Source organism: Salvelinus namaycush, chromosome 3 (genome assembly GCF_016432855.1).
Source record: "Salvelinus namaycush isolate Seneca chromosome 3, SaNama_1.0, whole genome shotgun sequence".
NCBI classification, from domain to species: domain Eukaryota; kingdom Metazoa; phylum Chordata; class Actinopteri; order Salmoniformes; family Salmonidae; genus Salvelinus; species Salvelinus namaycush.
The window spans coordinates 65,385,158-65,407,974 of NC_052309.1; the positions used below are offsets into that span (position 1 = coordinate 65,385,158).

Here is a 22,817-nt window from a genome sequence, read left to right on the forward strand (position 1 = left end):
CTAACGCTACAGGTTTAGCCCGTGACCTCTCCGTGATACCTTTCTGCGTGAAACTCCCTCTCATTTCCGCGGTGTTCGCCTAAGCTTCACTCCGGTAGCATAGGGCGACAATGGGCAGGCGGACATTAAACTATCCAAAGGGCGCAAGCCAATCTCCGACGCGTAGGCTACACATACTATAAGAGGAAGAAAATAATTCGATTAAACAGCAGGAGACCAACTTCCTCAGTCGAACGAATGCGACATAGTCGCTTTAACCTTGCGGTGGGCGACTAAAGAGGGCTAGTCTATCCCCCCGCTCAACACCACCGCATGCCACCTAATACATCTAAAAAAAATAAAATGCACATTACCCCTCTACTGTTGTGAACGCGACAAACCACCGGGTGCTTTAAGGCATTTTTGTTGTGGACTCAAGTTTTCGTATTAATCTCGCAGTTTGGCAGTCTTTGTTAAACAGCAAGGCGTGTCAAGAGTCCGAGGACATTTTAATATTTGTTAGACGTGCTGACCTGCGTTTCACCCCTTCTTTGGGTCTCTCCCACACGCAACTTCTATAGTAATGTATGCATAGCTTGCTCGGTCATATAGAATTGTGCCCAGGTCATTACTTTGAAGAAAAATGGACTAGGAAGGGGGCTAATTCAAAAAGGCTTTCCAAGCCCGAAAAACAACTCAAGCATAGTGATTTTCATTTTCTTTGTTGCATAAATAAAATCTCCTGTGCACAATGGGGGGAACCAAATGTGCAGTTAACAAACCGTGATATACAATATTGTTAATGTAGACTAACATTTAGAAATATATCTTGTTTAAAATGTATATATATGTTTTGTTTAAAATTTTATAAATTGTTCAATTGATTGTTAGTTGATAGCCTATATTTCACCATAAATGCACGACTTGTCGATTTAAAAGTATTAAGTAATTGCAGTTGAGGATATTCGATACCATTTCCTTACACTAGATTTATTGATTATTGTGGATCTAACATATGTGCTCACTTTTTGTCTTATTTTCATCTAAATATATAATAGGCCTACATTGGACATTTTAGGGAAGCACGCATCGAGTTTAGGCTCAACAGAAATGAAATAATCTTTGCTATCATTCGATGTTAATTCTTTTGACGTCCTGAAAAATGTAAAGCTACGATAGCTACATTTATTATTGTCTCTCTCTAGCCGTGTGCAAACTGCAGATATTAAAATTCACGGCAATACCCTGCTAGGCAACCGCACAAGCTACAATGGAATTGAAATTAATTCAGTGAACTCCGGATGAACTCCAATAGGGATATGTTCTCTAACACAATTATTCACCACTTACGCACTTACTTGTTTGCCAAAATACCGACCAACCAGAATTATATCATCCTAAACTCTACCATTAGGCCAAATGTTTGTCAATAACGTAATTATTTATTTACTGAATTATCAATTTTCTCGTTTCTCCCGTCTCTCTTTTCTCCCCCAACATTAAGCATACCTCAACAATATGTCCAAAGTCATCCATTCAACTTCTCGACGTAGATAAAGAGGTTTACGTAAAGAGAAATGGAGGCCAATGTGTTTATGAATTTGCTGAAGGATGGTGTTTTAGGGTTCCAAAGGTCAACCAGATTGCATGATAGCCGTATTCCAGGTATTCAACTTTGATATTCTTACTAGGGAAAGTTGTCACCATGTGGATAAAACGTTATCTAAACATCCCCTTTTTGCCAACCACTATCCTTTACCCATCCTTTCGCAGTGAAATGAAAACTGTTGTTTTCCTCAGGGTGGGGGCACGGGATGTTTTCCTTGTATTTTCACTGTTTACTGCAGTTCTTTGTGGAAGTGACACATTTACATTTTCAACAGAGAGGGTGATTTCCTTCTTTTGAATATTGAAATAATCTACATTGCAATACGCCTTTAGTAGCCTACAGACTTTGTTGTGTTTTGTTTAAATTGTTACAGGGGTTGCAAAATACATTATCTTAAAATAGACATAAACGAAAACAATCTAACACATTTGTGAGGGGAAAACCATCACATGCAATTGTAGCGTCTGGAAATATAATGAACCTGCTCAATAAGGATTCCAGCCTGAACATAAACCTTCTTTAGGATGCCTAAAGACTCCTTTTTCAAGATGTTGGTTCTGTCTCCGTGCACATTATTTTTGAGCGGAAAATCAGATAAGGTGAGGGGTTTTTAAGATGGTAAGCAAGATAAAGATTTTTGTTGACGGCGTTACGCTGATAAGCACAGAGAGAGGAAGGGAGGGGTCATAACCGCAGAGATTTCAGATATCTCACTACATTCAAGTTTAACACAACTTGTATTATTGGGCCTATACTATAGCCTATTACTTGTATAATTTGACCTCCACCATGGCAGTAACACTAACACCATCATTATTTACTGCACATCACTACTGCCAGCTGCTGCTACAACTACTACTAATACAAGTATAATAGTTGCAGTTGTTGTAGTATTAGAAGAGTAGAATTTATAACAATAAAGCAAATCATTCATTTTACATTGTCCTTTCCCATATTTTTTCAACTGACAAGTGTCCTCATTACAGGCCAATTAGCTAAATGTCTGACACTAAAAGAATGCAACATAAACGGAAATATATAGGCTAGTGTCCATGAAGTGTGCTTAATTGATAGGCCTATCATTATTTTGATTATCCAATGCTGGAAAGGGGGAAACTATATAATTCTAGACCTAGGCCTATATGGTGATGTTTTTAAACACACCCACGAATTAACATAGAACCACACATGTAGCCTATCATTTAATTGCAATACGATGAAGAGACGTGAGCTATTTTATAGAAAATTATCAAAATTCCTCATCATGCAATTTTTGTATGGGTAGTTTACTCTCGTTCTCTTCGTAATGCTTTGCCAAAAGGTAAACTAGACCACCACAACAACAGACTGTTTGATTCTGTTGAAAATAAATACAATTTTATTGCACGAGCCATTAGATATTTCCCGTTGTCCCTGTGACAGGACGTTTGGGGAGAGCAAACACCTGCATTGTGCGTGAGAGACCCCCAATGTCACCAAATCCTTCCGTTTCTTCCCTCAATCTAAGCGTCCATTTTTCTCTCCGTCGCGCGCTGGGGCTTGCTTTGTTACCAGGAAGGTCAGCCCTTCACCTATCCCTCTCCTCTCTCTATCATTTCTCTCATCTTTGCGCATGAGACAATCTATAGCCCCCTCCCTCGCGCCCCTCCTCTCTATCCCTCCCTCTCCTCTCCCACTTTGCCATTGACACCAAGCAATTGGTCTAGAATACAGAGTCGACAGCCGACTGCAGAGTCACGCACGACGTAAACTTTTGACCCCTCAACTGTTTGACCCCATGCAGCTAGCTATACAGCCATTCTACCAATACTGGATTCAACTTCCTTTATTAGCTTCAGGGGAGAAGAGAAAGACCGGGAGACTACGATGCTTACTCTCTTATCTCAAAACTGCTTTTAACAGACACTGCTGGTTTATTTTCTTGTTGCCTTTCCAGCTCTTCGTGTAGTTAACAAAGCGACGAAAAACAGGGAGATAGACAGTCTGACGTGAATTGCTGTTTGTATTGTAGTAAGACTGTTTCGATTCGTGGTCTCCACTTTGTAGAATCGAAGTTTAATTTTACGCAGCTGAGAGGGCTATTTTAGTTAAGAACAGTGTTTAGGTTATCGACTGTTATGTTTGAAATGGTCGAAGCGCTGGGTGGGTGGAAGATAAGCGGACTCACAACTCTCTCTTGTGGCTATGAACTTGGTCTAAAGCGGGCTCTGCTGGCGACGGGAGAGAGTTGCATTTAAAGTGAATATTCCTTGGCACAGATCTAATTGTGTAAAAATAACTACAAGGGGAAGACATCCAGCTTTTTGTGTTTGTGGTTTAAGGCCTACTCCAGAAAATATTTAGCCTGATGAAGGTATGCACCATGCGTAAAATTGAGATAGAAATAAGATCTGAAACATATTTAATTGTATAAGTATTTTTGAAAATAGGTAGGTCTACTTAGTGGTGGATGGTTGGATTATGGTAAAGTGGTTTTCGAGGAAGAATAAGATCACCAAAGTTAACTAAACTTTATTGGAAAATACAAATGCTTTGTAATGCTGACATCAAATGGTAAAAGTGTGAGATTCGATATGTATTCACATGAAACAGTCCTGTATATCGTACGTGTCTTTCACACATTACATTTTGATCAGTAATGCCCCACTTTCATTGTTAAACTATAATTATTATTATTTTTTATTGTATAGATAGAATTGAAAGACGCAAACCATTAACAACTAGTTTAGAAGTGAAATAAATGTTACACATCTGCAATATGCAAAAAAAAGCACATACATAGGCCTACATAAGAATTTGAAAAGTTGCACAAATATAACTTGCGGTTTCTGGATGAATTAATAGCCCGTCGAAGGGAATATGTTGAAGTAATGAAATGATGTAGAGATTCCCTTTCCTCCAGCTATCACTAAACTTCAACATGCATGGAATACACATCCAATATAGGTGATATACAACCTCAAATATTTGCAGGAGGGTGATCCCCTTATCATAAATCTTAGCGAATATTAACAAGGATTTGGCGTTATCAAGTTCTTATCTCAACGCAAGGAATATCAGATTTGCTCAGCCTGCAATTGCAAACAGATTTATAGTAGTACTCAGCGCGTTTCCGTTGAAGTTCTCGCTCAAACGTGGAGACTACATGGCCCACGTGCAAGACACATTTAGGATATTTCACCCTGAGAATCGGATACAGAAGCAGGTAAACAATAGGTAAATAAAAACAACTTACTGTATTCCTTTTCCCCCTGTCGGTGGTACATAGCTGCGCTTGACGGGCTTGCTGTAATGTGGTTGCGCCTGCGCACTCAGAGCTCGCTTTGCATCGCTCGTCTGCTGACCTCGCGGTGACACCCTATGCATTATGGATGAGATATGCGCCCAGATTACCCCTATCAATATGCAAAACACATTACGCGGTTTCAAATGGCAATTTAAACGTTCGAAATTGTGGAACACGAATGTTCCAGGTCCTCCATCGAAAAGACCGGAAAGATTTTGAGGTTTTTGTGATACCAAATAACAGTAGAGACACAGACAAACGGGAAAGTCGTGCTCATATGGTACACAAGCAACAGCAATTCTCCAAATTCCATGAACAAGTTTGTCATAATTCAAGATCAGTCATGTAGGTCAGTCATGTTCTCTTTAAACTCAAATGAAATTGGCTATATTACACGCCTCAAATTGAAAGCACTGCAAAAGACCAAGGCTTGTGACACACATCTTAGAATATCTGTTAAAACCACAATACAATTTGTCCTACCCATTTACCGATACGCTTCTCTCTGCTCTCTCATGTTGTGCCTACACATAACCAAAACACACCCCACACCCACACGTAAAAGCACACACACCTTGCAATGAAAAAGCTGTCGCCTAGTTACTCACCCACACATCTACAAACTGTTATGCTCATGCTAAGCCTCTGACTGTTCAAAAAGTACATGCAGCCTACTTAAACGGTAAACGGATGATGAAAAAACTAAGTGGTCGACATCGTGGGGGTTTAGGTCGGTGAACCCGTTGGACAACTTTGAAGAGAAGAAAATGCATATGTCGCGCTCTACTTCTGTGACCGGCTGAGGCCTCTGGCCAGAGCCCTCCCGACTGTTGTCTATCATTATAAAAAGGAAGCCAATGAAAAATGAAATGGAAGCCCTAACCTCTCCTCGCGACCTGAGTTTCGCCTTCCTGTTTACTGGCTGGAACTTCCTCGGTCTGTTACGCGCTCACAAGCACATACACACACACACCACGAGCCAAGAGTAAAAGACACCGGAATCCCAATATTCATTTTTTTGGTATAAATAGGACGCTGTAGGATTGAGAGTTAAAAAACACATGAGATCCCACTGGACAATATTGGATTTTCAAATTGTCTACCGTATGGGACGCTTCCCAACAGCTGAATATATGATTGATTTTGCAATGTTGATTTTGATAATATTTGTGAAAAGAGAAAGTGCAATTAAATGCAGTCTCAGTGAAAATAATCTGATATTAACCTAATTGGCAATTGTTATTGTAATATAAGTATTCTTGTGAAACTAAACATTAATAACGTGTTTACATCTGTCTGCTCATAGTTCGATATGCTGTTATTCGTCAAAGGAATAGAAGTTTAAATAGACCTCATATAGTAGTGTAGTGGATTTTCCATTTTCCGATTATCAAATGCAAAAGTTGCCATTAGACATATAAAACCTCATATCCTTGTGAATTAATTTTGGCCTGTCATGAATATGAATAATGCTAACCAAAACTGTTGATTCTGAATAACTTTTCTGGTGAATATTCCACTGCGTAAAGATGTTTTTTTCTTAATATTTTGCATTATGTGCACGCACAACTGTCCTTATAAACAAGAACTGTCCAGACGGTTGAAAATACTAGAAGAGGGCCAGTCGTCACCATATTGAAAATACATTGGGATAGATCTGAGAGAAAATAGTTAATGACAGTTGGAGATCTGTAGACGAGTTCTGAGGAACTTCCGAAATAAAATCCCTCCCTATTAGCAGCCGTTGATTCGCTAGCCTATCTCTGTTGCGGTTGCCCCCTGCTTTGGGTAGACTACATAGCTACTAATTGTTAAAATAATGACGTCTGTATCCTCTGTTTTTTGAACGACAGTAACTGCCAGAGATTCCACGATAAAGATCTTTACACAAGGACATGTAATGATTTAGAGTTTAAAGTTTACAATTGAGTTCAGCTACAGTCTCAAATGTAAGTGTCGCGTTGACACAACTATTAAACAATTTACATGATTTAATCATACGTCATACAGAGGTGCCATTTCCATGGTATTGAATATATCTCAAGGATTTTAACTCAAGGCTTTGTTCCTTGAAATAGTCCTGCCTACATGGACATTTTGATACAGGGGTCGAATGTGAATGTTCGCATCCAGTTTTGTTATTCACACCCTCCCTGCTTGAAAATACTTGGGCAGGGTACGAACAAAGATTTGCTTGTACCTCTAGGACGCATATCATTATTGTGTGTGTGTGTGTGTGTGTGTGTGTGTGTGTGTGTGTGTGTGTGTGTGTGTGTGTGTGTGTGTGTGTGTGTGTGTGTGTGTGTGTGTGTGTGTGTGTGTGTGTGTGTGTGTGTGTGTGTGTGTGTGTGTGTGGTCGTTCTATGAAAATCATGGAATTTGGCATAGTGGACTTGGTGACATTTTCTGATTGCTGGCATTGATATCCATTCCATACACTAAACCAGTGTGGGTAAAATTAATCTATTGCCCACTGGATAATCACAATAGCATATCTGATCCTCAAATCAGACAGATAGAAACAATGTACAACCATAATCACGCATATTACGCTCATATTCATATTAATAATCACTTTGAACTTTTCTCTTGTCTGTTCACAGCTCTATGCTGTCTAAGGACCCAACGCCATGAACGTCGAGTAGCCTTTGCTGCAATCTGTTTGTGGCTGAAGCAACTCCACTCCAGGTTACCAAGCACCTTAACGCCTTAGCTTTTTACATTTTTTTATTAATACGTCATGAGATTATTGACAAGAACATTTCAATAATTTTATATCTAATAACAATAATTCCGAATCAGGATGTCAAAGTGTATACCACAACAAAACTTTATTTCATAGATGCAAAACGACAATAAAAAACGACAGGCTATATGTCTAAGTAACTTCCCTCAACAGTTGAGTCTACATGAATTCCCTCAGAGGCAGAGGTCAAGGTTTGTATAGTTACATCCACAAATACACAACTAAAGCATATTCACAAGCATACATAAACACATGTATCTATGACGCCTATATCACATGTCCCCACACATAGCAGATAGGCCTAACTAAAATACCCGAAATATATGAAGGTCCAGAGACTCAGCACCATATCAAAACCACTGTTGAGAGTCAAATAAATGACAGTCATTACACACGATGCCTCCCCTCTCCTTCCTCCCTTGCCCCTAGGCCTAGCCACCAGCCAAATAAGCCTTAAAACTGGACTTACTGTGCAGTTGGTGCATTCATACAGTCCACGGGTTACATTTCTGCCTTGAAATGGTTCGAACTGGAGCGCTGACATTGTGTGTACCAGACAAGGGCACGGCAGTGGCCTACTACAGAGCTCTTGTCTAACTACTGACCCTTTAGAATCCCTCGGAAGCAGTTAAACCGTCACTTGCATTCTAGAATGTGAAATATATATTGTCAACTCCCCAAAACCATAAAACTAACTTTATGGACCCCACGTGACTTTTGAGAGCCAGTAAGGGGTATCTGTCGGTGGCCTGGGCGATTTTTACGATCTAACTTCAAGATAAAACCCTCATCCGTTTGACATGTAAATGTCATAGCTTCTTTTTGTATAGTTTGGCCAAAGGGGAAAGCAAATTTTCAAAACGCAATTGGCCAGGCAGCACCGGGCAGATGGGGCTTTTTGGCAGGACCTTTACTCGGCTCTAAAAAGTAGCGTAGGACCAGAAACAACGGTTGAGAACCCACGGGTAAGTTTGGAAGTTCAGTGCTTGTTTACTGAAAGTGAGACGTAAACTAATTTGTACAGGAGGGGCGCCGTTTAACAATGAGGAAATCATTACAGAAAAGTGCCCAATTCGTTAATGTTTTGGATGTCAAAGTTTGTCAACAAGAGATGGGCCAAGAGTGTGTGCTCAGTGTGTATTTTAGTTGAGTTTCAGTTGTTTTGTCGTTGGGATTGCCACATGTCCCTCAGGTTGCAGTTTAAACATGGGAATGACTGCAGTAGTGGCTATGTCCTTGTGCGTAATGCGTAAATGCGATTGTTCCATGTATGACTTAACTCCAGCCTATCATTTGGCCGACTGCATTTGTGGAAGACATATTCCCGAAGTATTTTGATAAGGTTTTGAGACGAATTGACAGCTGATGTCGTACAAAGCAGGATACATGTCTACCAGGTTTGGACAGTGGGTAGACAGGGGGTCTGGGAGTTTGATGCGTGTTTGACCCCAACTGGGTCGTTTGTGAGGTAGGCAGGGGGTAGAGAATTACAAGCAGTGTGCTCGAGGGGTTTGGTCTGAGTATGAGGAACTTTATTTTCTACTCCAAGGTAAGCTACAAACAAATACAAAAAGCTTATTGGCAAAATGCTCACAGGCAGTCCGACATGACAATTGTCATTTTCCCCCACACACTTGTCATTCACTCTGCCCAATACAAATAGCCAATTGGTCACATGAAAAATGTCTAATATATACATCCTTTCTGGAACATAAGCATGATCCAATAATATACAATTACATTTGGAATATAACTATACACACGTATGAACGGATACGGGAATTCTAGTCACGATTTTGTATATACAAGTGTCCCTTTTTTCAAAAAATAAATGAGTAATTTAAACACATGACACAATAATCCAAAGAAATTATTCAAACAATGGTATGAAAACATGAAGGTGATCATATATAACACACCGTGACTCCTGCTAAAGCAATACAGGGGCCTGTCTAAAATAGCTTAACTTCATGTTTGGGCAGAGGAGTCTCTAATGCTGTAAACTCGTAAAGTATATTCGTTATAGTTTGTAAATAAGTTATAACATTTAAGAGCTCACATGCCAACTTTCAAGAAAGCAGTAACATAGCACTTGACACACAAACGATATTTATAACAATAACAACGGGCGGCATTGATAGCTGTTTTTCTTTTTTCCCCCCTCCAAACAATAATCACTGTTGTATTAAAAAGACAACAACATATGAATATGAACTGTTTTTATAGAAGCAGTACCACAGTATAAGTTAAGTTGCCCTAAAACATCAACAACATGCCAAAAGATGCCGCGCTCTACAGTACTCAGTTATAGTGTTTTTAAAAACTATTTTGAATGTGGGGAATTCTTTTCACCCCTCGTAGTGTATTATTTACTTGCGTGACGTCTATGGCTGGAAAGCGTTACCTGCAGTAGCCAGACTCATGCTCTTCAGTTTATTGTCCTTTTTCCATTTCATCCTTCGGTTTTGGAACCAGATCTTTATTTGCCGTTCTGAGAGGCAGAGCGCGTGGGCTATCTCTATTCTCCTCCTCCGGGTAAGGTACCTATTGAAATGGAACTCCTTTTCCAGCTCTAGCGTCTGATAGCGAGTGTATGCTGTTCGGGCCCTTTTGCCGTCTGGTCCAGTCATATCTGAATAGCATGGATAAAACGCAAGGGGATAAACATTAACGAGAAAGAACGACCAAAAGCATTACACAAGCAAATACTCAATAACTTTGACCAGCCCACGTTTGTACCACAACACACGACCGAGTCCACCGATATAGGCAACGGCTATCACTGCACATAAAACTACCGCAAATTGTGCTTACACGCCTCATCCGGCTGTATTAGGGTATTTTTGTGTATTTTCTTAGGCTATCAATGCATTCCTTTCACTGGGCATCTTATTCCACATTACAAAGAACATGCTTGGTTACAACATTAGTATTTTCTTTCCTGAATAGCCACTGTCCTTAATACATCCCTCAACTTCTTGCACTCTTTTTCTTTCTCTACTGGCTTTCTCCATTCTCCACATTTTATTGCCGTTCTTCTCCGCCCTGCAGTAATAAAGTTCCCACACGTAATAAAGCTTAACTTTTCAAAGGAACAACAACTTTTAAGTCTTCCTGCCGTTTTGCCCTCTCTCTCTCTCCCCCCGTTCCCTTCTCTAGCCCTGCGAGGCTTACCCTCTTGACAGATTTATGGTGCTTTTGTGGAATTTGCTCAAATATAGGCACCATCAGGAGCAACAAGAGGAAACGCTAACGGATAAAACGAACACACAAAACACAACCTTTCTGATATCAAAATAAGTAAAGATAGACATCACGTAGGCTATATACCATGGCTAATGTGCAGTTTCCGCATCCAAGGGAATATCTGTGGTGCTTGGCCATCGCTCGATGCCGTGGTGTTGGAGGTTGCTGTGGACTCTTGCTTCTGCTGCGTCCGGGCGGCGGGGTTGGCGCTGGCTCTATGGGTGCCCTCCTCGGTCTCGGAGGAAGCGCTCACCTCGTCTATTTCAGTGAAATGTGTGGTGTTGGTGAGGTTACTGCCCGTCGTGCAGGCGCTCTGGTCGGAAGGGGGCGAGGAGCATTTGGGTCCCAGACTCTCGCTGTTGGAGCACGGCAGCGGCTCCGGGGACGCCAGCGAGCAGCTTGACGGCTGCCTGAACCGCGTCTCCGGAGCGGGAGACTGGAAACCCCGGGAGTTATCCCCAACAGCCCCAAAGTGGCCAGTATTGGATGAACGATTGACGGTCAGGTCCATCCCATTGTAGTTGTAGCCGTAAGAGCCCGAATGCATGGTGCCGGAGTCCCTGTACGAGGCGTTCATAGCGCTGCTGCTAGTTCCATAATTTAGTAACTGATAGTCGGGGCCATTTGGGTAGCGCCCTGAGAACGAGTTTACAAAGTAAGAGCTCATTTAGGTTGTTTTAGAGGGCTTGATTTGTAGATCTTGGTCGTTATAACGCTGTGCTTCACGATTTATGATGTATTAATGAATTATAGCAATGCACTGTACTTCGTTTTTGCTATGTATGCGGCCAAATATGGGGGTGGGGGTGCGTTTGAGAATCACGTGCTTTTGTTGACCAGTCGTAAATTCTCACTGATGACTTCAAGAGGTAATTCATGCTCTATGGTTACAAATGATGACGAGGAGGGAGTCGTTAGACTCAAGTCAACGTGTGCCTCCCCATTGCAGGGTTGTGCTCCGTGTTGGCAGAGAGCGTCACCTACTGGGAATTTAATTTAATGCAGTAAAGAAGGACTTTAGAGAAGGAGTTTTAGTTAGGATGTAGGTCTCTTTTCGGAAAGAATAAAAATTATTTGTTACCCCATAACTTTCTTTATCGGTTGTTGTGATCGCAGTATCATTTTGCGTCTTTGCTAACCTTTTCGATGGGAGAAAAAGTTGGCTCGTGGCAATAAATGCACCATTAATAACTGAATATTAATACAGTAGACCAACACACACTACAGCTAATAACGTTTATAGCTATGATGCCGATTTTAGAGTCCTGTTCATTCTACCATGCCCAGGGGAAGTGTCTCGTAAGATTTTAGTCACACTGGCTCTCCATCATAGATAATAATAATAATAATAATAATAATAATAATAATAATAACACCTGATAGATATTGAACACTATGATATTAGTCATATTAATATATAATTCCCTTTTTGTATTATTCATTTGAGGTTACGAGACTATTTTTAGGAAGTCGGAAAGGTCTGTATTTAGAACATAGCACACAATAGGTCTAGACTCTAAAGCGAATAATAAACCTTCAGTCTTAAGCTAATGGCACACCTCGTAATGTTTCTTACCTGTAAGTAAAATGTCGTCGGTGAGTAGGCCTAGCCGTGACAGGAAATAAAGTGTTGTTTCGACATCACATCATTTCTCTATGTATTTTATGCTCTTTTCTAATGCACCATGCATGCAAAGTTATTGACTGGAAACGTGTCGCTGTTCACGAGAGGAATGCAAAGTCATGATATACGGTAATAATTGATTTACGGTTTGTTGATTGAAAGGCGCAAGTTATTTCATGTAGGCTATGAGTGCCATGATATGTAACCCCCCCCCCTATACAGAACATACATTTATGCTTACATATAGACAGGAAAAGGATAGTTGAAATAGTCCAGACTATCTCCAAGAGGAGACAGATTGATACTTATGCATTCTACGTATCCACATATCACACGTGAGGCTATTTTAAGTGTGTGTGGTACTTCTGTAACATGAAACCTGGAGAATATCAGTCTACTCCAAGCAAGACCCACTTCTATAGATTCTGCTGTAGTTCACAAGTAGCCCCCATATGTATTTGTGCTGTTTTCCTTCAAACTCCAAATGACAACACTATGATGTCTTGGCTACTTTATGTGTCATGTACACTGGGGAGGTTGTCGGTTGACAATTTCCAGATCATTTGTGTGTAATTATCTACTAGGGAATACCAGGCCCGAGGGTTCTATTGAATATGAAATGTCACACTGATGGTACCTGGAAAGGGAACGTGACCATTGAGAGACATGGGGGTCGTGGAATGGACACTTGAGTGTCTGGGCGGACAGGTCAACTTTCTCTCCCAGCCATTAATTCAATCAGCCTCGCACAGTTTGCTGTCACTGTTTGAGCCTTAGGTATTCACTTGTATCGGTTAAACTTAAATTCGTGTGTTTCATACACCTGTGAAAGAGCAAACCTTGGTTTATGACCAAGTCAGTGTTTGCGCATACCTTTATAACTGCAGCAGATGGACGGTGCTCGCTGTTTTTATGCAGGGCCAAATGGTAGACAGTTCTTTAAAATACGTTTTCCAGAGGGGAATTTAGCTTTCCTATGATTTCCTGTTTCATAACCTTATCCACAAGTTTTATTCTGGACATAATTGTGAATTATATAGGCCTAGGCCTATTTCACTTCCTGAGCCAAATGTGTTCTAGTCTACTTACTGAAAATGGCGTTCTAAGCAGTGACAAAATCTCAAAGACCTGTAAAGTATGCTCGCTCAGACCGTGCAAGACAGGTTGAATAATTATTACATTTTATTGAATGATTTCGTAAGTAGATACCTATTTGTGACAAAACCACAAACATAAACCACGTATAAAATCCATAAAATATAAACTTTTGACCCAGTCTTTTGGTATTTTTGAATTATCAGTAGATCGAGTATGTTCTCCCCATGACACTATACAACAAGTCAACAAAACAACTGGCTGGGTATTTAACTTACAAAAGAAACACATTAATTCACCATACAAGGAGAATTTCATTTTATTTCTATACAGTTTAAATATGAACACGAATATGACATATATTTCAAATAGTTTCGTTAAACATGACCAATCGTTTTTTGGGCCACATCCTAAACCAAGAGGCAAGCGCACAAAAACACTGTCATTCGGCTACCAGAATCATGATTTAAAAAAAAGAAACATAAAATGACAATAACAATAACAAAAATAGACAGTTAAGTGAACTTCTGGAATGCTACAACAAATTTACCAAACACAACTTTACCGGTGGGAACTTTGGACATATGAAGGTAGTATCTTCATACGTGTAGGATATCCGAAGATGATGCCATTAGCCATTTTATGCATTTTTTTGTCTTCTTCTTTTCCTTACTCTGACCTCTTCTCTTCCTCCTCCTCTCCACTGGTCTGAGAGGAGTTGATCAGTTTGTTCTCTTTTTTCCACTTCATCCTTCGGTTCTGGAACCAAATTTTGATCTGGCGTTCTGTTAGGCACAGTGCGTGCGCGATCTCGATACGGCGCCTCCGAGTAAGGTACCTGTTAAAATGGAACTCTTTCTCCAGCTCGAGCGTCTGGTAGCGGGTGTACGTCTGACGACCCCTTCGACCGGGGTTACCGAAGGTCCCTGTCAGAAGAAAAGGAAGAGAGAGTCAAACATTAACTTGTGTTTATACCACTGATATAGACAGGCTATGTCCGAGGAGAAAGAGCTTGGGGCGAATACCATGACTGGAACTCGTGAGCTTTTGCTGAAGATTTACTCCTTACTGGTAGACATGTGGTGTACAGTAGCAAAAAAAATGATATAATTTATATAGTCCTGGAAGCTGCCCTTAAATTAGTTCGTAAATGTGCTGTTTACATCATATTGCACAGGGTTATGTCATATTTTTTACAAATATGCACGATATTTGAATCATGGGTGTATTTTTGCGCCAAACAATGAGCGCCAGCATTACATATAAGCAACTGAAATATCATGTTATTTCCTGTTTTTTTTCTTCCACACATACGACAAGATAAGTTATTCAGAGAAGGGGTGTTAGTTTTGACAAGTTTAATAACAAAGTATTTTATCTTCATAAACACATTCTAGCCTGCAGCAGGGGCAAACCATGGCGCATCATAACATTAAAGAACAATGAGCTCTTTATTGATCAACATAATTCTAAGCATTCACTAATTTACCCACACTGCTTCTGGCAAGTCACACACAGCTTCTGCTTAGAGACAGAAAACAATAAAAAGCCTATACAGAAGGGTGCACTTAAAGTGATCATAATTCAAATGTTAGGATATCCAACAGTCAAGGAAGAGTAGCTCTCGCTCACTGTCTATTAAGAGCTGTTTTAGTTCTTTTTTTGTGTCGAAACGGAATTCCCCGAATGTAATTTATAGTGCTAATTTATTCCTCTATTGTTGTGTAATGTGTTTCCCTATCATATTTCATGCCTCGGACATCATTTATAACTGTAACCCATAGCACTGTCACTATGTGTATTTGCCTTGTGATACATTTTGAACCTTGTGATAGTGAGAGTCTTTTTGTGGTGAATAACTAAGCACTAATAGCTGGAACCCTGTCAGAAAAACAATACGAGCCATTTTGTGATAAGAACCCATCTTTGATGGAACTGCTGCTCCATTGTTGCCAAGGATGTGTTCGTGTGCCGTGCGATTTTAATCTACAACGTGAATAATGTCAGCCTTGAGGCGATAGGAACCATAATCACAACAGTTTATGGGGAGAAAAAACTGTACTTATGGAGGACTCATCAAAAGTGTACATTTTATTTTGTATAGCATGCTTTGCTTCCTTTACTTTCAGCCTGGGTGTTAAGACACAACCAGAGCGACAATATTTCCCACTGTATGCTCTTCCGGCGCTATACAGTGCTGCTGCAGGTCACATGTAATAGGCAAGCTCTATGTATCAGCCCAGACAGGCAAAAAACAAAACAAACCTAAGAAAAAACAAATGACATGACAATGTGGACTCACCGTTACACGAGTTCATCCTCTGCATCCACGGATAAACGGGCGTCGAGGGCTTCTGGTCCTCGCTGTCCCCGAATATGCTTTTATTTTGCCCCGAGCAGTCCGTTTTGCGATGGTCTTGGCTCAGGACGAGCGAATGTTCCTCTATGCTGGCGAGGGTGCAGGCGGGGTCCTTTTCCCTGTAAAAGCTGGCTGCTGCGTAGTCGCATGCACCGGCGGCGCTGGCCCGGCCATAGGCACCGTTCGCCTGCTGGTAATACGAGGATGGATACGCCTTGTCTTGAACGCTGGTAGCGCCATAGGCAGCACCAGGATAGTGTCTTAAAGGATCAGTGTATCCGGAGGAGTATAACGGTATCTGTCCCAAGAAAGACTCTTGTCCTCCAGGCAGAGTCACTGGAAAAGTTGAGTTTACAAAATAGGAACTCATTGGGAGGGTACAGGTTCTTTTCCTTGGTTTATGATTTGTTGTGTTTTATAGTCCAACTGGTTTAGCTATTAGTAGTTTATCGGAGATTGGGTTTTAGTTGAGGGGGGGCGCTGGGTGGCGATGTGCCAGTGCGGGACAGAGGGAAACCATACCATCTGACCAGGCGCTGACCAATAGCGTGCGTCAGTGCCTGCAAAATAGCACCCTGGAGGGGGGGCTGTGATTGCATGCGCCGGGGGACCCCAGCGCAAACCCGAGAGCAGGCGTTTTTTCTCTCCCATCTCTTTCGCCTTTCTCTCCTTCCAATGAGATTGCACAATACGAATCACACTGGAATTTTAAAGTGGTAAATTGAATACATAGACATTTCTCCCCCTTCTCTTTGGTCTTTGGTGAGCCATATACGGTAAAGGCCCTATTCACTCAAGACAACAAATATGACCCTTCAAATAATCCCCACATTAAAAAGGACTTGAAAACGTAAATCATATAGAGACGCACAAATGGGAGTTTGAGTTATCTTCTGCATTTGAAATATTTTGTGTTTATATTTTTGGTGGTCTGATTTATTCGCTCGGTACAGTAGATATGTGATGAAATATGTCCTCTCCCCTCTTACAGCACATTATCATCACCATTATTTCCATAGCGATTTCCATCCGGGTATTTGACAATATACTTAAAGTATATTTCAACATGCACGTGCTTATTATATTTATTGGAATTGATTGTAATATTCAGCATTACAATTGCTTCGCGTTTTGCAACAGTTGCCTTCACTGAACAATATTCCTATATTAGTTGAATATGATACAATATTTTGAGAGCCCTGGCTTTTATAAATGTTTAGAGCAAATTAGCTGCCATACATTAGTCGATATGTTACCATTGGTTGTTTGTTGAACGGCTCTGGCCTACGTTGCGGTATCATACAAGTTCCTTATTACCGCATTTGTCTAGTCTGAGTATGTATTTACATGCACGCTGCCCTGACCACATTTCATGCACCGGTTTTTATTTCCAAATTATTGACTGGGAAGGTCATTACGCGTTGTAAAGCTTTACAGGTTTCGCTGACTTTTCTACCACGAGTCAAGTCAGGTCTGGATCTGTTTTTCATTTACAAATGGCATTTACAAAATCATAAATTAGCCAGTCCCATAAATAAGTCCGGTCCTCATACAAGTGTTGTCTGTAGAATAGCGCCGGCAGTCTGTGTATTTTTACTTTCATTTTGGTTCCCTTTCAAACCAGGACACAGAGCTTCCTTTGGCTTGGCTTAGTTTTGTGTGAACGGAAAACGTCCATTGTGTGACCATTTGTTAAAGTACACAGAGAAATGGGCCAGTCTAAGTCTCTGTTAATAATTAATTAATAATAACTACCATAAGACCATTTTTTTCAGTCTTAACAATGCACATTTTAGCATAATGATCTGATGATATGGGGCTATTATTGCGTAAAAACTAACTTTAATGTCTGTTCCTCTGAACCAATTCTCATTTTGCTTTTTGTCTCGTTGCAGGTCTCTTTATTACTTTACGAACAGCAAGGTAAAGCCAGCTGAAGTACTCTGACTTGGTAACTTTTGTGGACAAAACTGCACTGCAGAAAAGTTGTCTACAAATTGCATGAGAAGCAACACACTGGATACCAATTCATTGAACATTACACAATATATATGGACTATGACCGGAAATCCAAGTGAAGATGCGTCTGACTGTATGGAGAAAAAGTTGTGATTTGTTTATACAGACCAGGGAGGAAACACTCGCCTGTCACTTTTTGTCATGTTTCCCGGAACTACCTCATAGTCCCCCGAGTTCCGCATGACATATGCATATGTAAGTATGTGCTCTTTTCATGGTCTTGCATTGTTCTGTATATTTGTTTAAGTTATAATATATTAATACATGTATGTATGAGTATGTGTGTGAAACAAAGTCAAGTAGTAATAGGCCTATATTTCCTTGTAAATGTTATATTTGCTACTGTGGATAAAAGGGGTTTTACGCGCAGCATTTTGATGGAAATAATTGTCTTTACAAGTATATTTTGCACGATTAAACATCTCGATTGTTTGTTCTGCTAAGTTAATAACTGCGTATAATGTCAAAAGGCCAATTTTGTCGATTGTAGATTTTCATAGGCCTATCTGTAATCTTGGTGATAATGTAGGCCTTTCATTAAAATACAAGAAAACTGTAAACGAGTTGTGGTGTCTTGTGTTTTGGAGTTGCTGTTTTATTTCACTGGGGAAAGTGTTTTAGTGTTTTATGACTTTATGGGGGCTTGTAAATTCACAGACACGATTGGAATTGAAAACAAGTGTTGGCAACAGAAGTTATAACAAATGCCCCTGGCTTAGCTTTTACTTTACTGTACATTTGTTTTAAGTGGTTATTATATAAGTGCACTTAGCCTAACCATAACACAATAAACAATTCAGAAGTATTTTGAACCATTTGACTTCTATTCGCTGGTTTAGTGCGCACTTCTATTCGCCGGTTTAGTGCGCACTAGCGTGCGTAGCCTAATTCATTCGGTTATCGAAAAGAAGCATCTGTGTTTGACACTTCTCTGCCCCATTCTGCTACAGTTGTCATAAACAGTAATCCTACTTTTAACCTTTTTTATCATTGAAAGTGATTATTGTGATTGAAATATTCTACTTTTTAGTCAATTGTATTAAATTAAACCGAGGATTCACCAGTCTTATACATTTTCATTGCAAACACAGCGACTCGATAATTCTGAAGAAACTCCAGTTCTGCATAAGGCATTCTGCAAGTCTTTACATGCATGACAGTGTGTGGAAATATCGAATTAAACGTAGGTAGATAGCCTAAGTGAATAATGCATCAATTAAAGGTAACTATAACAACCATGCTTTTCCGCACATGTTTAGCTTGGAAATGCATAGTTTAACGTTTAGAACTATAATCAAATATTAGCAAACTAATTTGATCAATATTAGCAAATAGTGTTAGCGTAGCCTATATAGGCCCATGCAGCATCGTGTGGTTTTAAGTGAATGACTTGTACTGGTTAGTGACAGACAGAGCAGACCGTTTCTTACATATTTATTATTGTTCTCCAGAAAGTGACTAGTCCTTCACGGACTTTCAATTCTTGTGAAGTCACTAGACTGTTACCTGATCAGCCTACAGCCAAAAGCTGTGGACAGGTTACTCATTAAATGTGTCATAGCTTTAGTCTCATAGAGTTTCATATAGGCCTATTTTAGACCTAATTACTTCTAACACATTGTATTGCTAATATTCTGACGTTTTGTCAATTTTAATCATGGTTGTCAGTCAACATATAGATATTTAGTCATTACTGTATTCTGATATAGTAAAATACACACTTCAGAGGGAAATGATTATGTTGTTGTAACATAGGCTAGACGGTAGGTAGCCTAGTGGTTAGAGCGTTGGACTTGTAACCGAAAGGTTGCAAGATCGAATCCCTGAGCTGTAAAATTAAATTTGACATTAAAACTAAACAATTAGCCAGCTCAATGTAACACACACACACACACACACACGGTACGAAAAAATGTCTCGAGGTGTTTACAAATGACTGCCTTGAGTGTGCGACTAAACCAAATGAAAACAGTGACCAAGGACAAATCCTGTATGCTTCCAACACACACACACACACACACCTCCCCTTTATCCACCACCACAGCTCCATACCCCTCTCACTGTGTCTCCACTTCAACACGACCCTCACAAATAATAAGGCCATATTGCATTTATAGCACGGTTGTTTCCTTGGGGAGAGAGCGCACAACAGCACTTAATACACCAAATGACCAACTAAAGTCAGCCGCGTAATAACAGTGAAAGTTACACTGAGTGAGTGAATCCAGGTTGACTCTAACACGGGGCCGCCACTACACGCTCCACTCACTGCACAATGCAATAACCTTGGAGCGGTCATCCGCTTACGTCTTGGTGAAGGGCTTTTTAGAGGGGGAGAAGTGGGGGGGGGGGGATGCACGAAATCGAGCCTTAAGGCTTGGGCTTCTGCATGTGTGCCACAAATCTCCCCCAAACGCAGGCACATCAAAGCGCGGCAACAGCAGCTCGAGAATTTACAACCTCTGCATTCTTTTACGTTTCACTGCCACCGAGCCCAACCCGCCCATTACAGCTTTCCTGTTATCTCCTGCCCCAGCCAGGGCCAGTTTTGTTACACGCAATAGTTCAGAAGAGGGAGCAATAACACTGGAAATATCACATCTGTGAGCTCACGCACTTAGCGACAAACACATTTCTGCACAATCATAGGAGCAAAAAAATGTACGTTTCAACTGTACACTATTACACTCGAACACAGAGACACACATAAATGCACATGCACGCACACGCACACGCACGCACACACACACACACACACACACACACACACACACACACACACACACACACACACACACACACACACACACACACACACCAGACAGAAGGCCCTGATATAGGAGGCTGTTGGGCATTATGGAAAAATGGACGCTAGATGGCACCAAAGAGTTAGGAAGGAGCAGAAGCTGCATCCACCAGCGACCTGCGTCACTGCAAGATCAAATCAACTGGCATTACTGCAAAGCTACAAGACCGCCAAGTCAGCTTATCACACTTGGAAATTAAATCCAAAACAAAGTCTCTATCATCGTTAAGTGGAATATGATATATGTTTATGCACTAGGCTGCTACCGTTTATTTCTTTGATAGTTATTGTATCTGCATGGATTAACTTCTGTTGTAGGCTGCGTATTTTGCTGACAATATGCGATGCAATACCAAATGTACTATGCTATGACATAGTAAATGTATATTATAACATGTTGCAATTAAATACCATCTCATCCAGTGGTTCTTTGTTTTTATCATATCACTTTTTTCTTGGATTTTAGTCTGTATTTTTGCGGTACTACTGAATAAACTGAATAAGGAATTGTTGTGTTGTTTGATGGGATGTCATATACTGACGTGAGATGATAAAGAAAATTGATTTTGATATTAGAAGTATTGTGATAAGCTGTAGACAGACAGACACACGCACACGCACATGGATATACTTGCAGAGAGATATATAAGCAGATAGACTGCCAGACCCTTGATACACAGCTAGAAGCGAATAGTATCACACACAATTACGCATTATATACTAATAATAACAATAAAAGCGCCATTGATTATACATTGGAAAAATAATATGTTATTACTTTGGATGAGGATTGGCAAGCAAGTATGGGCTAATAGTGGTAGTTCTAGTATGGTGGTACATTGAAATAACTAAATAGTAGGCTACGTCTGGTTTAAGGCACAGACAGAATGAAAGAGATATCATAACAAGTGCACTGTGGAAGTAGCCTTTATGGTGGGTGTGGGGACCTTTTAATGATGAGGATACGACAAATGGGCACCAAAGGGTCTAGCGTGTAAAAAAATACCGGATGATGGCACAGAAGGGGGAATGAAAGGGGAAATAAAGCAATAAAAGTGGGCGAGATCACCCCGCAGACACATACAAAAACATTCTACACCGCACAGACGTACCAACTGTCCAGTAACCTGGAAGCGTTGTGTCGGTGATCTGGAAGTGATACGCTACATCACTATTTGTCAAGCCGTAGCGTAATGGAGGATTTAGAAAAAAAGACGGTCAGTCTCAATGCTAAACTCAAAAGATCATCTGCTATCTCTACAAAACGCCATGTTGTGTGCCTCGTGTTGTTTGTTTCCACGCTTTAGGGAGGCGTATGAGAGCGAAGGAATGTTGTATAGCTCCGTGCTTTTTGATTAAGGATTCCACTTAAGAGGTGACCCAAGACTGTACATCAGAAATTCTATTTGCATAGGAGCCGCTACATCAAACCTCGCCCTCGCAGCCCGGACACGGGTATTCTTATAGCACAAAACCCCTCAGCCAGCCACAAATGAGCACATCGAAATCGATATGTATTTCTCTAATATGCCTCCCAGCCAAATACAAAATCGTCATGCACACATAACAAGGTAAACATCTCCAAGCACTTTCGAGTGACGACATCTTATAGAACGTCATCATAGAATGTAATATTTACTAAAGGTTTATGCACACTTAAAATGTGAATATTTTCATTGGAGAGAGCAGTTATGATTGCGTTTACAATAATTCTTTTCAAACTTTCTGTGAAACGAAACAGCGTGAGTGTAATGACAGACAAGCACTCTTTACCTTTGTTGATAATCCGTCACTAAGTCCTTGGATAGCATCCGCGAGTCTCGCACAGCTCGCGGTACAGCATTCCTGTTGCCCAAGCTCGGCACCGCCATTAGCGCGCGAAGTCACAACTGTGGCTTTACAGTGTCGCAGGCCGCCTCCATACCGTTTCATTTACATTAGTCAACAGGAATGAAGCATCCCGGTATGAAAAATTAGACGAGACCCTCCGGTGTGTCCAGATCTCTCACAGTCAGTCACTCTCTCCATCGCAGCGGAAATCCCAATCA

At 40.6% G+C, this 22,817-nt stretch overlaps 2 protein-coding genes across 2 annotated transcripts; both read right to left on the bottom strand.

Annotated features, from left to right (window-relative positions):
* Nucleotides 1-7,749: 7,749 nt before the first annotated feature.
* On the bottom strand, nucleotides 7,750-11,852 carry LOC120034955 (homeobox protein Hox-B5a). Its single transcript, XM_038981675.1, has 2 exons — nucleotides 10,951-11,852; nucleotides 7,750-10,252 (listed from the first exon to the last, which is right to left on the bottom strand). Exons 1-2 carry the CDS (start codon nucleotides 11,531-11,533, stop codon nucleotides 10,005-10,007), a joined length of 831 nt encoding a protein of 276 aa, XP_038837603.1. The 5' UTR covers nucleotides 11,534-11,852; the 3' UTR covers nucleotides 7,750-10,004.
* Nucleotides 11,853-13,650: 1,798 nt separating this feature from the next.
* Nucleotides 13,651-16,748, bottom strand: LOC120044505 (homeobox protein Hox-B6a). Its single transcript, XM_038989160.1, has 2 exons — nucleotides 15,888-16,748; nucleotides 13,651-14,511 (listed from the first exon to the last, which is right to left on the bottom strand). The coding sequence occupies exons 1-2, from the start codon at nucleotides 16,312-16,314 to the stop codon at nucleotides 14,255-14,257; spliced, it is 684 nt and encodes a 227-aa protein (XP_038845088.1). The 5' UTR covers nucleotides 16,315-16,748; the 3' UTR covers nucleotides 13,651-14,254.
* Nucleotides 16,749-22,817: the final 6,069 nt, after the last annotated feature.